This window comes from Gastrolobium bilobum, unplaced genomic scaffold, assembly GCF_033153095.1.
Source record: "Gastrolobium bilobum isolate Gb01-03AN ecotype WA unplaced genomic scaffold, APGP_CSIRO_Gbil_v1 utg13820, whole genome shotgun sequence".
NCBI classification, from domain to species: Eukaryota; Viridiplantae; Streptophyta; class Magnoliopsida; order Fabales; family Fabaceae; genus Gastrolobium; species Gastrolobium bilobum.
In genome coordinates this window covers 69,046-86,417 of record NW_026897426.1, presented here as the reverse complement: position 1 = coordinate 86,417, position 17,372 = coordinate 69,046, and the positions used below count along the sequence as shown (strand labels likewise).

The 17,372-nt window shown below is 30.8% G+C and overlaps 2 protein-coding genes across 2 annotated transcripts; both read right to left on the bottom strand.

Moving 5' to 3' along the window:
• Nucleotides 1-1,110: 1,110 nt before the first annotated feature.
• On the bottom strand, nt 1,111-5,751 carry LOC133306831 (protease Do-like 1, chloroplastic). Its single transcript, XM_061507212.1, has 8 exons — nt 5,281-5,751; nt 5,039-5,161; nt 4,272-4,443; nt 3,805-3,842; nt 2,884-3,082; nt 2,599-2,751; nt 2,066-2,200; nt 1,111-1,468 (listed from the first exon to the last, which is right to left on the bottom strand). Exons 1-8 carry the CDS (start codon nt 5,697-5,699, stop codon nt 1,391-1,393), a joined length of 1,317 nt encoding a protein of 438 aa, XP_061363196.1. The 5' UTR covers nt 5,700-5,751; the 3' UTR covers nt 1,111-1,390.
• Nucleotides 5,752-9,253: 3,502 nt separating this feature from the next.
• On the bottom strand, nt 9,254-15,938 carry LOC133306826 (uncharacterized). The gene is made up of 9 exons (XM_061507208.1): nt 15,906-15,938; nt 15,516-15,583; nt 15,311-15,364; nt 14,153-14,236; nt 13,961-14,058; nt 13,152-13,232; nt 9,533-9,605; nt 9,453-9,472; nt 9,254-9,342 (listed from the first exon to the last, which is right to left on the bottom strand). Exons 1-9 carry the CDS (start codon nt 15,936-15,938, stop codon nt 9,254-9,256), a joined length of 600 nt encoding a protein of 199 aa, XP_061363192.1.
• Nucleotides 15,939-17,372: the final 1,434 nt, after the last annotated feature.

The following is a 17,372-nucleotide window of genomic DNA, read 5'->3' as shown; positions in this document are numbered from 1 at the left end:
TAAATTAAAATTATAAATACACCATGATTTTCACCCCAAAATGACATCGTTTTGGGGTTAAAAAATTAAATAAAATAAAATGACAAAGATTATTATAACCCTGAAATAAATTAAAATTACAAATACATCATGATTTCTGTCTCAAAACAACATCATTCGGTAAACATTAGACAAAGTTGTCTAAAGTAACTTTAGAAAAAACGAAACCTAAAACTTTTACTTTTGCAATTCTTTGAGTAACTTGGGTATTCTCCATTTTTCATTATTTTGCAAATCTTCTCACATTTATTACATTCACATTTATCTACACAAAGTATTCCTTACTTTGTTATTTTAAGGAAAATTTGGTGTAGATCCTCTGCACATAAAATAAAAGAGGTATATATAATTTTTTTTCTATTTACAATGACGCATTGAGATTTGAACCTATAATATATATAATTTTTTTTAAACAAAAAAAAATATTGGTGTGACAATAATACATAAAATAAGCAAAAGCAGTGTAATTTTTAAAATGCCAAATTTAATAAGCGCTAATTTCAGAAGAAATGTCAAATACCATTTTATTTTTATGTTGTTTCAAGAATTTACCAATGCAATGAGATCAAGATATTGTTATTTTTATAATTATTTACAAAATTAAAAAAATAAAATAAATAGAAAATAGCATTTTTATAACTAACAGTGGAAACATATCAACTAAAAATGAAAACAAAGAAGAGCCATACTATGGAAAATCTTTAAATATCATTGTATTTTAAGTATCATATCAAACTTGATTTCAAAAAAAAAAAAAAAGTCATAGCAAATATTTTATTCTTAAAGATTAATTAGGATCTTGTTCATTAATTAAGATAAATCTATGTAAGTAAGTAGTTTCGAATTTTGTGTATATATATTATAATAATTCAATCCGATACAATATTTTCCTTTTCAGTTTTCACACATATACACCTTTATGTCAATTTCTGATTAAACAAATGTTTTTTCCAATTTTGGCATTATTATTTTCAATGGTACTCTCTAACTGCCTTTACTAGAATAAAGAAAGATAACATAAACAGTATTTAAAAATAAAATAAAAAAATCAAACATAATCAATTTCCATGTAAATGAATAAATCTTCACCACAATGAGCATAAATAGAATAACATGCTTGTTCCAGTGCTCCCCCTTCTGTCAAAGTTGTATTGGGGCAGATAAATGTGGCAAGTTATACTACACAGTTTCATAATCAAAAAGTTGAAAGATAATTATCAGCAGCCAGTACCATAGTACATATGTACATTTGGACCATTTTATAAAGAAACAACCTAAGAATACACAGAAAATAGCTGCATTCCCTGGCATATGAAATGTATATACATGCAGGATCACTTGCTTATTATCATCATGTTTCATCAAGCTTTGGCTCCAGAGTTACAGGGATCTTCTCCTTGTGGTCACCTCGCAACACCTCCACAATCACCTGAATTTCAACATCATTAAGTATTAAACTAAAATAATAAATCAGCTTCATATTGGGTTTTCCTATAACTTTTTTTTTTTTTTTTTGGAAATTCCAGGATTTAGTAAGAGCCTGTTTGGATCCTCTTATTTTTAAGCTAGAAGCTACTTATAAGCTAAAACTAAAAAAAAAGAGCTTAAAAAAATAAGCTAAAAGCTGTTTGGAAATTACATAAAAGTTTTAGCTTAAAAATTACTTAAAAGCACATATTTCAAGAAAATTATCTTTCTCTCTATCTTTATCACTCTTCATTTAAAAAAAAGCACACAATTCAAGAAAAACAGATAAGAGCTTAAAAAAAAGCTCCTCCTAGGAGCTTTTAATTTTCAGCTTTTTTCTTCATTATAAAAAAAAAAGTTTTTCGTTATAAGAGCTTTTCTCAAAATCTGTTTGGCCTAGCTTATGCTTATAAGTAGCTTCTAGCTTAAAAATAAGAGGATCCAAACAGGCACTAAGAGTTTTCAAAATGGCAAAGTTACACCTTTATATTCAAATTAACAAGAGAGACTGTGCAGGGGGAGACACAAGAGCAATAGAACAAATGAATCAGCACCATACCTTATCACCCACTTTGCACTGGTCAAGAATTCTGTACAAATCACTTCCATTAGTAACCTTCTTACCATTCACAGATGTTATGATGTCACCTAAAATGAGTCTACCATAGGCATCGCGCTTGGTTGGTAGCAAACCCTACAAAAATCGAAATTTGACCAGCTCCATCAGCTAAATTCCTCACCATTAAAAAATGGTATAAGTAACTCAAGCTGAAGCATTTCTATGAGTAAAAGTAACTAGGTTTAGTAAAATAAGGTAAACGAAGCCTACACAAGAATAAATTAGGTGTGCCCTAGGTACTTGGATCAATTCTTGTGATTAGCTTTATTGGTTTTGGTGGAAGTAAAGAGTCTAAGTTTTTATGTTAATATGAAATTTATGCTACTATTAAATTTTATTTTTATCCTTTTTTTTTCTCAATCTTTTCATACTTTTAATTTGGGTTCATCTACCACCGACACCGACCCCAACTAGTTTGGAATAAAGGTATTGATGATATTGATGTTGATAAAAATAAATAATAATAAACTTACTGCTTTCCCAGCTGGACCACTGGAAGGAGCATCTAAGACAAGCACTCCACTTACTCCCAACTGCTCAACAGACTGATCTGGAGCAAACTTGATTCCCAAGATAGGTCTTGTGACCTTCCCAAACTTCACCAATTGGTCAACAATTCCATTTACCTAAATATATGAAATAAGAAGCACATGAGCTATACTAGAGGATATGAGAAAAGAAATGTGTGTGTTTTCATGGAAAGTTCTCTCCGCGCAGGAAGAAGCACTTTATAAAGAAAGGTATAAGTAAGAACTCACAGTGTCCACTGGAATAGAAAATCCAACGCCGGAGGATGCACCGGATGGGGAGTATATAGCTGTATTTATACCGATGAGGTTTCCAGAACTATCTAAGAGTGGCCCTCCACTATTACCAGGATTAATTGCTGCATCTGTCTGTATAACATCTTGAATTGGACGACCAGTTGCAGCAGAACTAATTTCTCGCCGAAGTCCACTATTGAGAAAGTATGTATCAGTAAAACCCAATCAATACAAAGCGAAATTAAAAAGGATTGGACAAAGTATCCAACTTACAAGTTATTAAGTATCAGCCGAGCATATGTTGATGACATACACATCTTAAAAACAAACTGTATTTACCATATGGAATGCCTTGCTTAAAAAGTTGAAGCTTCAAAGAAAGAGGAAACAACAGAAACTAAAGTGCTTCTTTAATTCAGAAAAGGGATTAAAGCCATCCATTTGAAGAAAAAAATGAGTTTCTATGATACAAAAAGTCACTTTAGCTTAATCCCCCTTATTTATATTTCACTTTATAAAAAATCATATTAGCAGATTGACATAGGATGCAGTCACATTTTTTATTTTTGGTACAATGGAAGCTGTCTCATTTATTATTGATTTAATTAGCTTTTGCATAATAGCAGACAGAACTTGACAAGAGTGATAGTTGACAATATCTTTCATTCATCTTTCCTGGTCCTTCTATTTCAAAATTTACAATACAGTGCATTTCATCTCGAAAATCGCTCCAGAAAGTTTTGACATATAGAACAAGAAGACTATTGCTGCTTTGTTTAGACACCTAAATAAAAGGTTTGAGCACAAATGTATAATCTGACATGAGGACAGGAAAAGGAATAGCAAATTAGAAACTCTTTTCTTAGGTAATGAAAAAAGAGTTACACCAAAATATTCACTTTACAGTTTTCATACCTGATGACACCAGTTGTGAGAGTGTGGTCCAGTCCAAACTGCAAACAAGAATCACATTGGAAAATTAATGAAATAGTCATTTACGTTGACCTCAATCATCAACAACAAATAGCATTCAAGTCATGAATTATTAAATAAATAAAATCATGTGAGATCCAACCATATTTTTAGATAGAGAGATGCAGATCAGAAGCCCTGCAGTTTTTGTGGAGCAGAAAGGGATACAAATCTGGCTCTCCATCGCAAGCATTTCTAACTCAGATCTCCAATACTTTTTTAACATAAATTTTATGAGAGACAATATAGTTACACAGACAACATTGTTAAATTAAATGAGAAAACAATTCTAACCCTTTTTCTAGCTTTAATTAATAGTAAATTCAACCAAGATTGTCATCATCTCTCTATTGGAAAATTCATAGGTAATGCATATTTACAATATGCATCAATCTGTAGGGACATCTCACCGGGTTCCCAATAGCATACACTTTTTGACCAACAAGCAAATCAGCAGAGATCCCAACAGGTATAGGCCTGAGTTTGTCTTTTGGTGCTTCAACCCGCAACACAGCAACATCCTTGTCTTGGTCAAAACCAACAACTTTGGCATCATAAGTTGACTGGTCAGCAAGAGTGACCCTGCACATCACTAGCATCTCTTTGAACAGGAGCAATCAATTCACTCACACATTTTAAGCCATCCAAACATGCGTATCTATTTACAATCAATCTTTCTGCTCAATGAGTTCAATTAAAGGAATCCAACATATCATATATCTAATTCAATGCAATGCAAACACACCCATATTGAAGGAGGTGCAAAGTAACACACATCATTATCACCTCCCTTTTGTTTTGATATAAGGCAAGTTACATATCATCCATTTAACGGAAATTTCTACAATACTACAGATGTATCCACTTTTCTATACATCCCTCCAATCAAAACCAAACACCAAACACTAATGCTGACATGTAATAGAGAAAAGTGGGGTCTTAAATACATGTGTTAGATTTTGAATGGAAGTAGTATGTACTACTGATGTATCAAAGATGAGCTCCCATTTAACATTAGATAAATTACATTATATGCCTGCATGACTTAAAAGTTCCCACTTGCCAGCATCATATGACTCAAAAATCAAAACCAGACATGTCAAGTTCTCTAACTAGAAGCAATAGGCAAAAAGTACAAGTTTGAGGAAGTGGATCAAAAGATGCAAAACCCACCAACCTAAGATCAGAAGCACCTCGGATAACGTGATAATTGGTCACAATATGACCCTCCTTATCCCAAACAAAACCCGACCCAGATCCTTGAGGAACCTCCAACACGTCCAACGTAAATGCATCCTGCCTAAACACGAAAAACCAACATTCACAAAAACAAAACAAACCAAAAGGGTATTCTCAAACATCAACAAAAAACATTAAAAATTTAATTTTTTTTGCAACCCAAAAATGAAAAATGGTTACTTGACGGCAAGGTTGGTTATGTAGACAACAGAGGGAGTGTTCTCTTGGAAGAGGCGAACGGTGGCGAGTTCATCGGATTGCAACTTCCTCGGGGTGGCGACGACGAAGGCGGAGGCGGAATCAGCGCCGGCGAGGAAGAGGGTGAAGGAAAGAGCGAGAGAAGTGCATAAAATGAGAATAGAATCCAAGAAGTTTCTGGGTATAGTGAGTTTGGGAAGAATTGTTGTTGTTGTTTTTGTTGGAGTTGGAGTTGAAGTTAGAGGGCGAAGGAAGAAGAGGGTAGGGGGTGAAATGGGGTGTGTGGATGTGTGAAGATGAAGGGATTTGGAAAGGTGGATGAGAGGTTTGGTGTTTGGATAGCGAGAAAATGAGGAAGAACAATGGAAGAATGTGGAAATGAGTGAACACGAAGTAGCCATTGTTTTTTTTTGGTTGGACTAAGGATGTCTGTTATGCTAATGTAAATTTTTTCCTTTTTTTTTTTTTTTCTTTTTCTTGTATGTGTGGTCGTTGGAATGGTGGATCATTTTTGAGTTTCGGTCATGTGAGTGTGTGATGGAGCTTTAGTTGACATTATAATATAAAACAATAATCTTATAGAATTACCTGACTCATCTTAAGTGAAATGTAGCTCTGGAACAAATTTTGGTAAGAAATTTTCGTAGCTATAAGCCTCTCTGACAAATGGGTGCAACGGTATAAATAGGTGAGTTCGGCGTACATACGATTTAGTTTATATTAGGTCAAATTTTATCTATTACAAATATTTAAATAGATCATGCTTAGATTTTTAAAAAAATCTATTTAAAAAAGAGGTCATAGGTTTTTTTATACATGTCAGGCCTATAAGCTTACAAATCGACTTATTATCATATTATTTAATAATTTTGAATAATAAAATAATATTATTTTAATTTTTTTTAATTATTAAATGTTTAATAGACTTAAACAGACTAACAGACTTAGGTTAAGATTTTTATTTTTTAAGTATAAATTATGTCAGACTTATAATTTGGGTCTACGCAGGTGAGTAGGCTGGCTAAATTTTTTTACACATGTCAAATTTATTTAAGTTAAAACTAACCTATTTATATCCCAAAGTGTAACATCAGAAAAAAAAATAAAAAATAAAGTGAAGTGTATTCATTAATCATTTTTTAGAAATATAATGCTTGTTTATTTATTTATTGATGAAAAAACAATTGAATGTGGAATTGACCTTTATATAAAGGGAAATATTACTCTTCTTTTACATAAGATAAATTCTCTTATGTTTTTTTACTTCGATTTTCGGACCTCACTCTTTCCTTTTTTCTTGTAATGGTGAGATCCACGTATTTTATCTCTATAACATAAGATAATTATCTTATGTGAAAGGAGACTAATAAAGCTTTTATATAAATTGCCTTTACAGGCATAACATGACTATTAAGCATTAAAATTATTTTGAAATAAATTATTCTTATCCCGTAGTCTGCAATTACTAGTTAAATCTAGAATAAAGTCATTTTTGGGTCCCTAGCAAAAAATATAATTTCCATTTTCGTCCCTTTCAAAGAAAAAGTCAGTTTTTGGTCCTTCTACAATTCCAGTTCTTTGAAAATGTAAAATTTAACGAAAATCTAATTTAGTCCTTAAAAAATGACTAATATGACTTTTTTTTAAGGGATAAAAATGAAAATCGTGTTTTTTCCTAGGGATCCAAAATGTACTTTATTCTTAAATCTAAAATACCCTTTTTGCATATAAGAACATACAACTAGATTGAAAATGATATCATTTCATAAATATTTTACACAAAATTCCATTTATATTCTTACTCAATCCTAAAAACAAAAAAATATTGACAATGAGACACTCTTTAATTATTATTATTGTTATTAAGGAATTTTGCGTGAAATTTACTAAATAATCTGAGTCTATTTTTTTATTTAATATGGCTAATATAAGATTTATCTAATAATAAAAAGGAGCATATAAAAACTGTATTACCAACATTAATTCTTTTCAATCTTATATATTGTAAAAAAGAAAAAGGCAACTCAGGGTGAAACTGGGCCGAGCCGGCTTACAGGGATCTACGGCTTGGCCTACGTCAGGCCAGACCTGACCTAATATATTTCGTAAAATAGGTCGGGCTAGGCCAGACCATTTGTTTTTTTTACAAATAAGTCAAGTCAAGCTAATAGTTAGACTCGTACTATGAGTCAGACAAAATTAAAAAAATTTGACATAAATTTGAGCTTTTCAAGATAAAACTTAATCTAACTCAGTTCACTTTCATCCCTGCTCACAAGCCTGCCAAGGCCCATTGTCCCAAATAAAATTTGTACCACGACTTTCCAAACCAAAGTGATTCGATACTTAATTAGAAAAACTAACCACTGTTGGAATATTTTTGGTATTTATAGACCTTGTTTTTTTGTCGTTGGTCCATTTTCGGATCTTAACTTACCTGACCCAACAATCCATTGAAGTCCAAACAGTTTAAGTCAGTTCAACCCGCACCATAGCAGGCAGGCTTAAAGCAATTGGTAACTTGGCCTGCATATTTTTTTTTTTTTTGGGTAATCAACATATATTCTTTTTAATTCGACCTGAACCATGATCAAAGCAGGAGATAAAATTTTGGCAATTAGGACATGTTTGAATTGTGTTTCCGTAAACAGTTTTTTAAATTTTAGAAGAAGAAATAAGTATTTAATAAGGCTTGTTTTGTAAAAATAAATCTAAAAATTATAACTATATTTTAGTTTTTAGAATCAAATTTAGAAAATACGTATAAGTTGTTTTTTTTTTATTAACTTTCAAAATACAATTTTAACTTTCAAAATTATAACTGTATTTTAGTTTTATGCTTTTGATCAACCTCAATTTTAAATTCAAGGTTTTTGTATTGGTTTGTCCAAATAAAGCGCGAATAGTGAACTAATGCTTGAAATCTAATCCTCGTAAATTCAAAGTTTTCGTATTGGTTTGTCCGAATAAAGCGCGAATATTTATTTGAGAGAAAATGCTTTCCTCGTGGGAACGATCTCGTACTCACGTACATTTTTATTACTTTTAGAATCGGTGCATCTGAGAAAATCACAACAAATATTCTCCATTTCAAAATGGATTAATTAAGAGAGTTATATAGTTTAAAAAAATGATAGAGCATGATTGGAAGGATTCACGATAATCTATCCATTTTTTCCTTTCATTCTAAATTTTTTTTCTTAAATTGTAGAATATTTATTTGAAATGGAAAAATTTTAGAAGCCTGTTTGATTCTGCTTTTTGTTTTTGAAAATTGTTTCGTAGAACTGTATTTTAGAATTATTTTATAGAATAAAATAAAAATAAAATGATTTGAATAACTTTGAGAACAAATTTCCAAAACTTGATGATGCTCTAGTGTTTTTATTTTAGTTGTTTTTATACAATCAAACACATATCAAAGTTATTTTTATTTTTATTTACCCAATGGGTGCAGCTCAGTTGGTAACTTGGCGCTGAGTTAGTGGGGTTGGATATGTGTTCGATTCCCGCTGAATGCATTCTTGGGGAGGGGGCTGAACCTTTAACCATCACTGTTCCCCCGCACTCCGGATTAGTCTCATAGCCGGCTCAAAGAGTCGAAGCTCGTGGGGATACCGGAGGGAGCCAACTCGTCTCAAAGAGATAATTAGGGTTGGGTAACTCCAAAAAAAAAGTTATTTTTATTTTATATTTTGACTTTTAACTTCCAAAATAAACAAAATGCATAAATCACATATTTCATTAACTACTCTATAAAATAATTGTAAGAAAAAAAAAAGTCAAACAGAGTGGTTTCGGAATCTATTTATTTCATAGTATCTTATTGTATACTTATTCAACATTTTTTTTTAGCAGCTAAGTTATTCAACAAAATAACTTTTTTTTTTTTGAATATCCAAAAAAAGAAAATAATAATTATTTGAAAGAGGAAAAATAAAGCTAAAATAAGAATTTACAAAATTCTATCAAAAGGTCTCAATTCTCTGGGTAAACCATCAAAATGTTCAGCATCTATGTCAGATTTTAGCATAGGTCGCTTCCCTGTAAGTTACAAATTTAGAAAGAGCATATCGATTATCATGACATGAGCTCAATATTAAAATTAAAAAATTAAATAAAGCTGAAAGCATTTCTGATTTTATGACATGCACCAGCACGTGTACAAGCCTTGCTTTATTAGCAGATAAAGTTTTTGAATCAAAAAAATAGAAGTTCTTGCAAAGAAATGAACCTGGCTTCTCTTTGACTATCAATTTGGATGCCTAATCCATATTGCATTTCACTGTCAGCATGATCTCTAGTGGCTGCAGAAAAACAGGACATTGTCAGCACATGAACATTCATATTCGCAACTATTTTCCGTCATAAATTCTCTCTCAAAATCATTTGCTAGGAAATTTGCGATGGAAAATAATTGCGAGAATGAAATTAACGACGAAATTTCCATAACAATTCCGTTGTTATATAGGTTTTTTCTTGTAGTTTACAAGCAAACTAGGAACCACCACAAACAAAAAAATAAACCTAAAAAGGAGCAAAAGAAACTCATATCCTAATACACACATGAATTCAAGCAAGATTGAATAGAAAAATCTCTCCGAACGCACCTGACACGTTGAAAGTAAAAGAAGGTTTCCACCATGACTTATATACTAATGCCATTGATTTGCTACGTGTTCCAACCTTTGCCTGAAAAGATGAGACATGATATATATACTTGAGTGAATCCTACATAATCTATAGAAACTTGTATAACATTGCATCAATTTTTTTTTACCTTCAGCAAGAAGTTTTCATTGGCTTGCCACGATCCACCTACTTGAAAATTTGAGAGTGAGATATTGTTTGCTATGGCATCTTCCACACTTTGACACAAAAGAAAATTAGATTGAATCATATTGGTGGAATTGCACACTTGTTTAAATATAGAGTAAATACCATTTTCGGTCCTCAGTAAATTTTACGATGCTCGCTGTAGTCTCTAGCAAATAAAAAAGTTATTTGTTGTCCTTAAGAAATTCAAAGTGGACTCAATTTAATCCTTTTGAGGGACTAATGTGGACCTTTTTTGAATTTGCGAGGGATCAAGATTTCAACTAAATGGGTCCATTTTGAATTTCTTAAGGACCACAAATAGCCTTTTTATTTGTTAGGGACTAAAGCGGGTATCGTGAAATTTGCTGATGACCAAAAAGAGTATTTACTCTTAAATATATATATTTGAGACCAAAAATTGTACCTTGTTTGTAACTCAAACCCAAAATCAATATAATTCGTAATTCCAACAACATTCTCTTTAAGGGGGTCAATTCAAGTATATGACTTTTAAAGTATAATATATTCTGATTCAACAAGAATTAAGTGTGCTAGTCTACTACAACTCAGTAAAAGAAAATAGCATATCTCAATAAGATTGAAATTGGTTGAATTTCAACAAGAATAATAAGTAAGCCTTGATGGAATTGTATCTAATTGCAAGGAATTTGCATCCAAAACATAACTCAAAAAATAGACCTGGGTAATTTAATCAAAATACCAATTCATGTAGTGACCCAACTCAACAACTAAGGAAATTACTGAAGTCCTATAACTAAAACCAAGACTAACAGTGTGGTCTTGCTAGCTAAGAAACAGGTGTAAGTATTGTATCTGACAGAACAAAATACAAGGATATGGTAACTTTTTTAAAAAAATTCATATACAAGTACAACATTAAAATATATATACTTTAGAAAATTTAAATAACAAATATTACGCGTAATATTCAATTTAAAAGGTACAAAATCTTTTGCATATTTATATGGTTTCATAGGTTTTACATGACTTTTAGTCTATTTTGTTATGCTTTTGCATAATTCTGAAATCTGAATTCTGAATTCTGAATTCTGATTTTGTGTTTCAAAATGTTTGTGGGTCTTGAAACATTTGAAATAGTTTTGATGCATTTTGTAAATTTTAAATCAGGTTTAATCGGTTTCAATCTTGTATTAACTAATTTAAAAAATGGAAGAATTTTTTTTTTCTGTATCTAATGTGTATGTATGACATACAAATAAGAGCTACAATCCTGTGCATCCAAACATCTTATCTTGCATTATGTCTTTCAGAAAAACGTATATATTTAAGATTACTATATAAAAAAAAAACCCCACTGGTAACAAATTTAATGCTAAGAGATAAGACTAACATCAAATAAAGCATCAATATGTTTGGAAAAAAAGATAAACAAGAGACAATTAAAAGAGAGAGTACAAGGACCAAAGAAACATACCCGTCTTGAAACAACCATATGTTGATAGAATGAGGCAATAAACTGCAGATTGTTTAGACTTTGAAATTTCAGTAAAATACTTCTCAAAATATTAATCAGAACTACACAAATCACATGTTAGGGCAGAAAAATTCCTAGAAAACTTATCGATTTAAGTTTAAATTGCACCATCACAAGTCTAAGGCTTATCATAGAGCAGGTTGATACAAAATTTAATATTGATTCAATTGAGATGGTTGGTGAAATCTTTAACAATAACAATCACTCACATATTACAATACTTTCTATTTGAAGAGGGAAAAATGTCATGTCATTTGTTGAGATATATAGTCCCACATTAGTTGTATGTGTAACTAATGTGGAGTTACATGGTATCAGAGCTTGATCCTCACCGCCTCCCACTCTAAATTGGAATTAAAATAAAAAAGCACAAAAGGTAGATCAAAAATTGGGCCTGTCATTGTCCACCCTTCAAGCCCAGTGAACTCTCGTGTGAGGGGGCGTGTTGAGATATATAGTCTCACATTGGTTGTATGTGCAACTAATGTGGAGTTTATAAGGCCTTAGGCACTCTCACCATTTGAGCTAACTTTTGGGGTGGTGTATCTCAAAGTTCTTTACATCTCCCACCAACAAGTTCTCCAAAGTATTCAATAAATGCAAAATATTAATCAATTTAAGTATGTGGACATACCTGAGAACTTTTGACAAGCTCAAGATTGAAATTGAAGGATGGACTCAAGGGGCTGCAGCCTGATCCCACACCATAGCCCAAGGCACAACTCCAATTCTTCAAATTTGAAAGTTTAGTGTTTTTATCTAAAAAAGCAGCACCACAAGGTGGTATATAATATTAGTTTAAATATCAACTCAATACAAGTAAAACCTGGTGTTACGTGATATGCTAAAAAAATTCTTTTAGTTTTTTTGTGACCTTTTTGGTTCATCCATAAAATTCAATTTCTTGAAACTACATGAAAATAATAAACCATTGATAAGTCAGCTTTCAGGTGAAAGCACTATCATATATATTTAAATACAGTGAAAGCACTCAATAACACCAATGCATGAATCATTCTGACTAAATTATTTGAGCAATAATGTCAGCTTTCAGGTGAATGCAATATATATCTTTTCCCTCTTACCCTATCATATGTATATGATTGCTTACAATATACAAAAGCAAATGTCTTCCATAAAATATCTTGAACGAAAGTTAAGCTCAAAACAGTATATTACTACATACCCAGCAGAAGGATAAACAAAGTTCAACATATGCACCAAACAAATTAAAAATTAATCTATAACACTAGTACTGATGTGATAAAGGAGGCGAACCGGAACAGTAGTAAAACTGTTCTTTAATGTCTGAAAGGTCACGGGTTCGAATCCAGAAAACAATATCTTTTTGATTATGCAAGGATAAAGTTGCGTACAAAGATTGCATCCACCCCACACTCGCTAGTCGAGTTTAACTGGGAGTGGTTTAAACTAGTACTGATGTGATAATTTTAATGAAGAAAAAAAAAACTAATATATTGAAACATTTCCAAACGAATAAAATCTGTGTAGTTCTTACCTTGTGGCTCATACTGCACCCCGGCAATTAACCTTCCCATCCTGCTTACCAGCCATGCACTTTTTGGTAATTCATTTTTCCCTGCAAAGTATAACATTTAGATAACAATGTTTATCATCATAGCTTCTCTAAAGATATCGTAAATCAATACTTTCAAAAATTTATCACAAAGTGTAAAATTTAGTGATCATGGTAAGAACAATTATAATCTCAAACTTTAACCACAGGAAGACAAATAGCTAGTTATATATAAATATCTTCAATTTTTACAAAGAGAATTATTTTGCAACTTTAATAAACAGATATTCAATATACAGTTCATGAAAATAATCCAAACTTCTATTGAGATTTATCATTAAGATATCCCTAGTGAATTAGATTACAGGAAGCCAAAGAGGAGGAAATAATGAAAGTGGGAACAAACATGAGATGCCTATCTGAGTATTTCCTGCCTCTAAAATATCTCTAACAATAAATTCATAAACACTTAACAACAACCACGTACCAAAATCAACTAATGTTTGTAATATAGTGGTTCAAAACAAAACTATAATATCAAGCATCACGTGTTTGTCATTTTAAATGACATAAAGTTATGTCATTTTACGAAAAAGATAGATACAAGAAAATATTTTTTTATTTAAAATTTTAATTAAAAAAAAACCACCTACTTTTCCCCCCATAATTTTTATTTTTTGTGTCTATCTCTCTTCTAAAATGACATAAATTATGTTATTTAAAATGACAAACATCAAACCCATAAATAAATCTGTTAAATATGTTCATTAGCATAAAATCAGGTAACTTACTGGCAAAAGGCATAAATGTGACTCCGAGGGATACATCTTTAGAACAATATCTCAACCCCATAAGGCCATAATCTTGAGAGGATTCTCTGTAGAATTTGCTAGTTTTGTCAAATTTTGCAATGTTGATGATGATGTACAAACTACAATAAAAACCTAACACATTTTCTACCACCATCATCAAACAAAACACACCTTTTCGTCATTAGGAAAGGGAACACTCCAAAAGCCCCAAATCCATATTTAGGATAATAAGAGCTCGATCTCATCTGCAAAATTCTGAAGAGACAAAGCATGCACAATATTCACCATTTCAAATAGATGAAAGCAACCGGGGATGTTTGGATGGAGGGTTTTGGAGCAAAAGGAAAGAAGGTAGGCTAAAATTTTTAATTTTTAATTAAGAGTAATACATAAAAAAAAATACCAATCTACATTAAGAGTTACGTAGATTAAAAAAATGAATGAAGCATGATAGGAAGGATTCATGATAATCTATCATGTATTCCTTTCATTCTAAAAAATTTCTTAAATAGTAGAATATTTATTTGAAATTAAAAAATTTAGAAGCATGTTTGATTCTGTTTTTTGTTTTTGAAAATTGTTTCATTGAATTGTATTTTAGAATTATTTTATAGAATAAAAAAAATGATTTGAATAACTGAGAATAAGTTTCCAAAGCTTGATGATACTCTAAGTGGTAGTGGTGATTTGGTGATTTAAAGTAATAGTAAAAATTCCATTAAAGCAAGAACAAGAAAACAAAAACAACTACAAAGTGTTCTTGTTATTTTTCTATTCTAAAAACAAAATATGGAGATTAATAAGATAAAAAGCGGGTAACCAAAAACATAAAACTGTTTTCAAGAACACAAAACAAACAAGCCCTTACCCACTGTTTCCTTTCCCTCCAAAACCTGATATCCAAAACATATCTTAAGTTTATGAGAAATTTTTTGAATACTAGGGAAATGTAATTACTAGGAAAATGGTTGGAAAATAAGTTTGGTAGGAAAATGTAAAAAAAGTTGTTTGGTTGACCGAAATATTACGAGGGAAATTTATTTAAATTTGCAAAATCTATGTTCGAGAGAAACTTCGCAACTATTTTTTCACTTCCCCAGTTATCTCAAAATACCACATCTCAAGTGGTATTCTGTAACAGTAAATTTCATCCAAAAATCAACACAAAAGTCATTTTCCTATTTATCCTATTTGCCTAGTATTTTTTTTAAAAATCTGAACCAAACGTGATATTTCTCAATATCCACTTATATTTTGCCATCAATCTCAAAATAAATCTTCTACTAAACACTACCTAAATATTCATGCAGGTTAATTAGAGATTCTTACGGATCCAGTGTTGACACTTGAAAGTCTACGAATGTACGAGGATCGTTAACATCACTGCAGACCCACACACAAAAAAAAAACATAATATTTACAACAACAACAACAACAACAACAACAAAAAAAAAACATAAAAGCTCAACAAACGTTAGTAAAAGAACAAAGGCACTGCAATGCAAACAATATAATAAAATAGAAAAAAAAAAACCTTTGCCAGCGAAATAAAGCATTTCCATTAATATTGTTTTCACTCTCATGATCAAGCGAACCTGAAACCTGGACAGGTTAAGCACAATTAATTCATAAACAAAGGTTTTTACTTATTAACAAACAAAAATAAACCACTGCCAGTTAAACCTGACTAGAGCGAGTGTGAGTGAAGGAAATCTTTGTACGTATAACTTTTCAGTCATAAAATAACAGTTTTATCACTACTAGTTCGCTTCTTTATTTAATATATTTAAAAAATAGGATTGATATATTTAAAAAATATTTTCTTAATATTCCTTTAATTATTATTCTTTTTGGATCTTCTGGAACGTGGACTTTTATGTCAAATTTATAGGATCATAACACACTACACACGCAACTCAAGAACGTTCTCAATCAGAATCGGTTGGTCGCGCGCCATTTTCACGACTCCATGAACATGACGTTTTCGACCTCGAAAACGGATTTATCACAATACCCACTAGCATTTAAAGTTTGAATTCTGTTTTTAAAACATTTTTTTAATTTTCAGAAAAAAAAATTATTTGATAAATCTGTTTTATAAAATTAATTCTAATTTTAATTTTTAACTTAAAAAAAAAAAGTCTGACAAAGTATAAGGGCATGTTTAGTGCATTTTATAAGATAAGGTCTGATAATACAAGATTTGATAGTATAAGACTTGATTGTATAAGACCTGATTAAATTTTAATACTATCCAGCGTTTGATATGATATTGTATAAAATAATATCCTCTAATATTTTAAAAATTAATATATTAAAAAAAATTAATATATAAATATTGAAATGATATATTAGTTCTTGGAAATTGTACTTGTAAGCAATATTAATACATCAATCTCTTATCAGGCCTAATCCATCACTACTAGGCCGGATTAAGTTATACATTATTTTGATGTATAAAGGGGTCCTGCTGTATAAGCTTATACTATATGATGGTCACACCAAACAACTGAAAATGTCATAACGTATAGTATAAGCTTATACTATCAAACCTTATACATCACAACAAACAAACTCTAATTTTTAACAATTCTATAAAATAGTTATATGAACAAAAAAAAATAATCAAAACACAATCAAACACATATCTCAGTTATTTTTATTTTATATTCTGACTTTTGACATTAAAAAAAATATTATACTTATTATCAAATAAATTTATCACCTCTTATTACCTTTTTATAACCGTTGGATAGTAGTTAACAAAACATGATAGAAGGACAAAAGTGAAGAGGAAATTGGTTGGAAAAAAAAAACACTTGTATCAAATAACATAAACTAAACTGACTTGTAGTATTGTTTTAAAACTCAAACCAGACATCAACTCGGTCAAAGTACTGTCTGTATCACTGGGTCATTGGTTCAACCGGGTTCAATATTGAATATGCTGTTCATATATTAAAAATATATAAATACATTACTTATATTAAAAATACACAAAAGAAAACTATTAATAATGGAAACTTCTTCATATTAGAGTGATGAATAAAGTGGCAACCTATTATGCAGCAAGCAAAAGATACCCATATCACAAGAAATATTTTTTCAAGCTTATTGGGTTATACTTCTACTATGCAAAAAGCCAAAAAAGGATTGTAGTTTTCATTGCTCAAGGCCAAAGTTTATGTACAGGTTTATTTAATCACCAATGCATGTTGTTTTCAAACAAATGATGAGATGCATTGCATTATATAATAAAAGAAAAAGGTCTCATAACACCCTTATAGCTACCAGAAACGACCATAGTCATTTTCAACCAACAACAAAAATGTCAAACTCCTTATCATCAACATCAAAGAAAAAGCAAGCAATAATTTCACACGAACTAAAG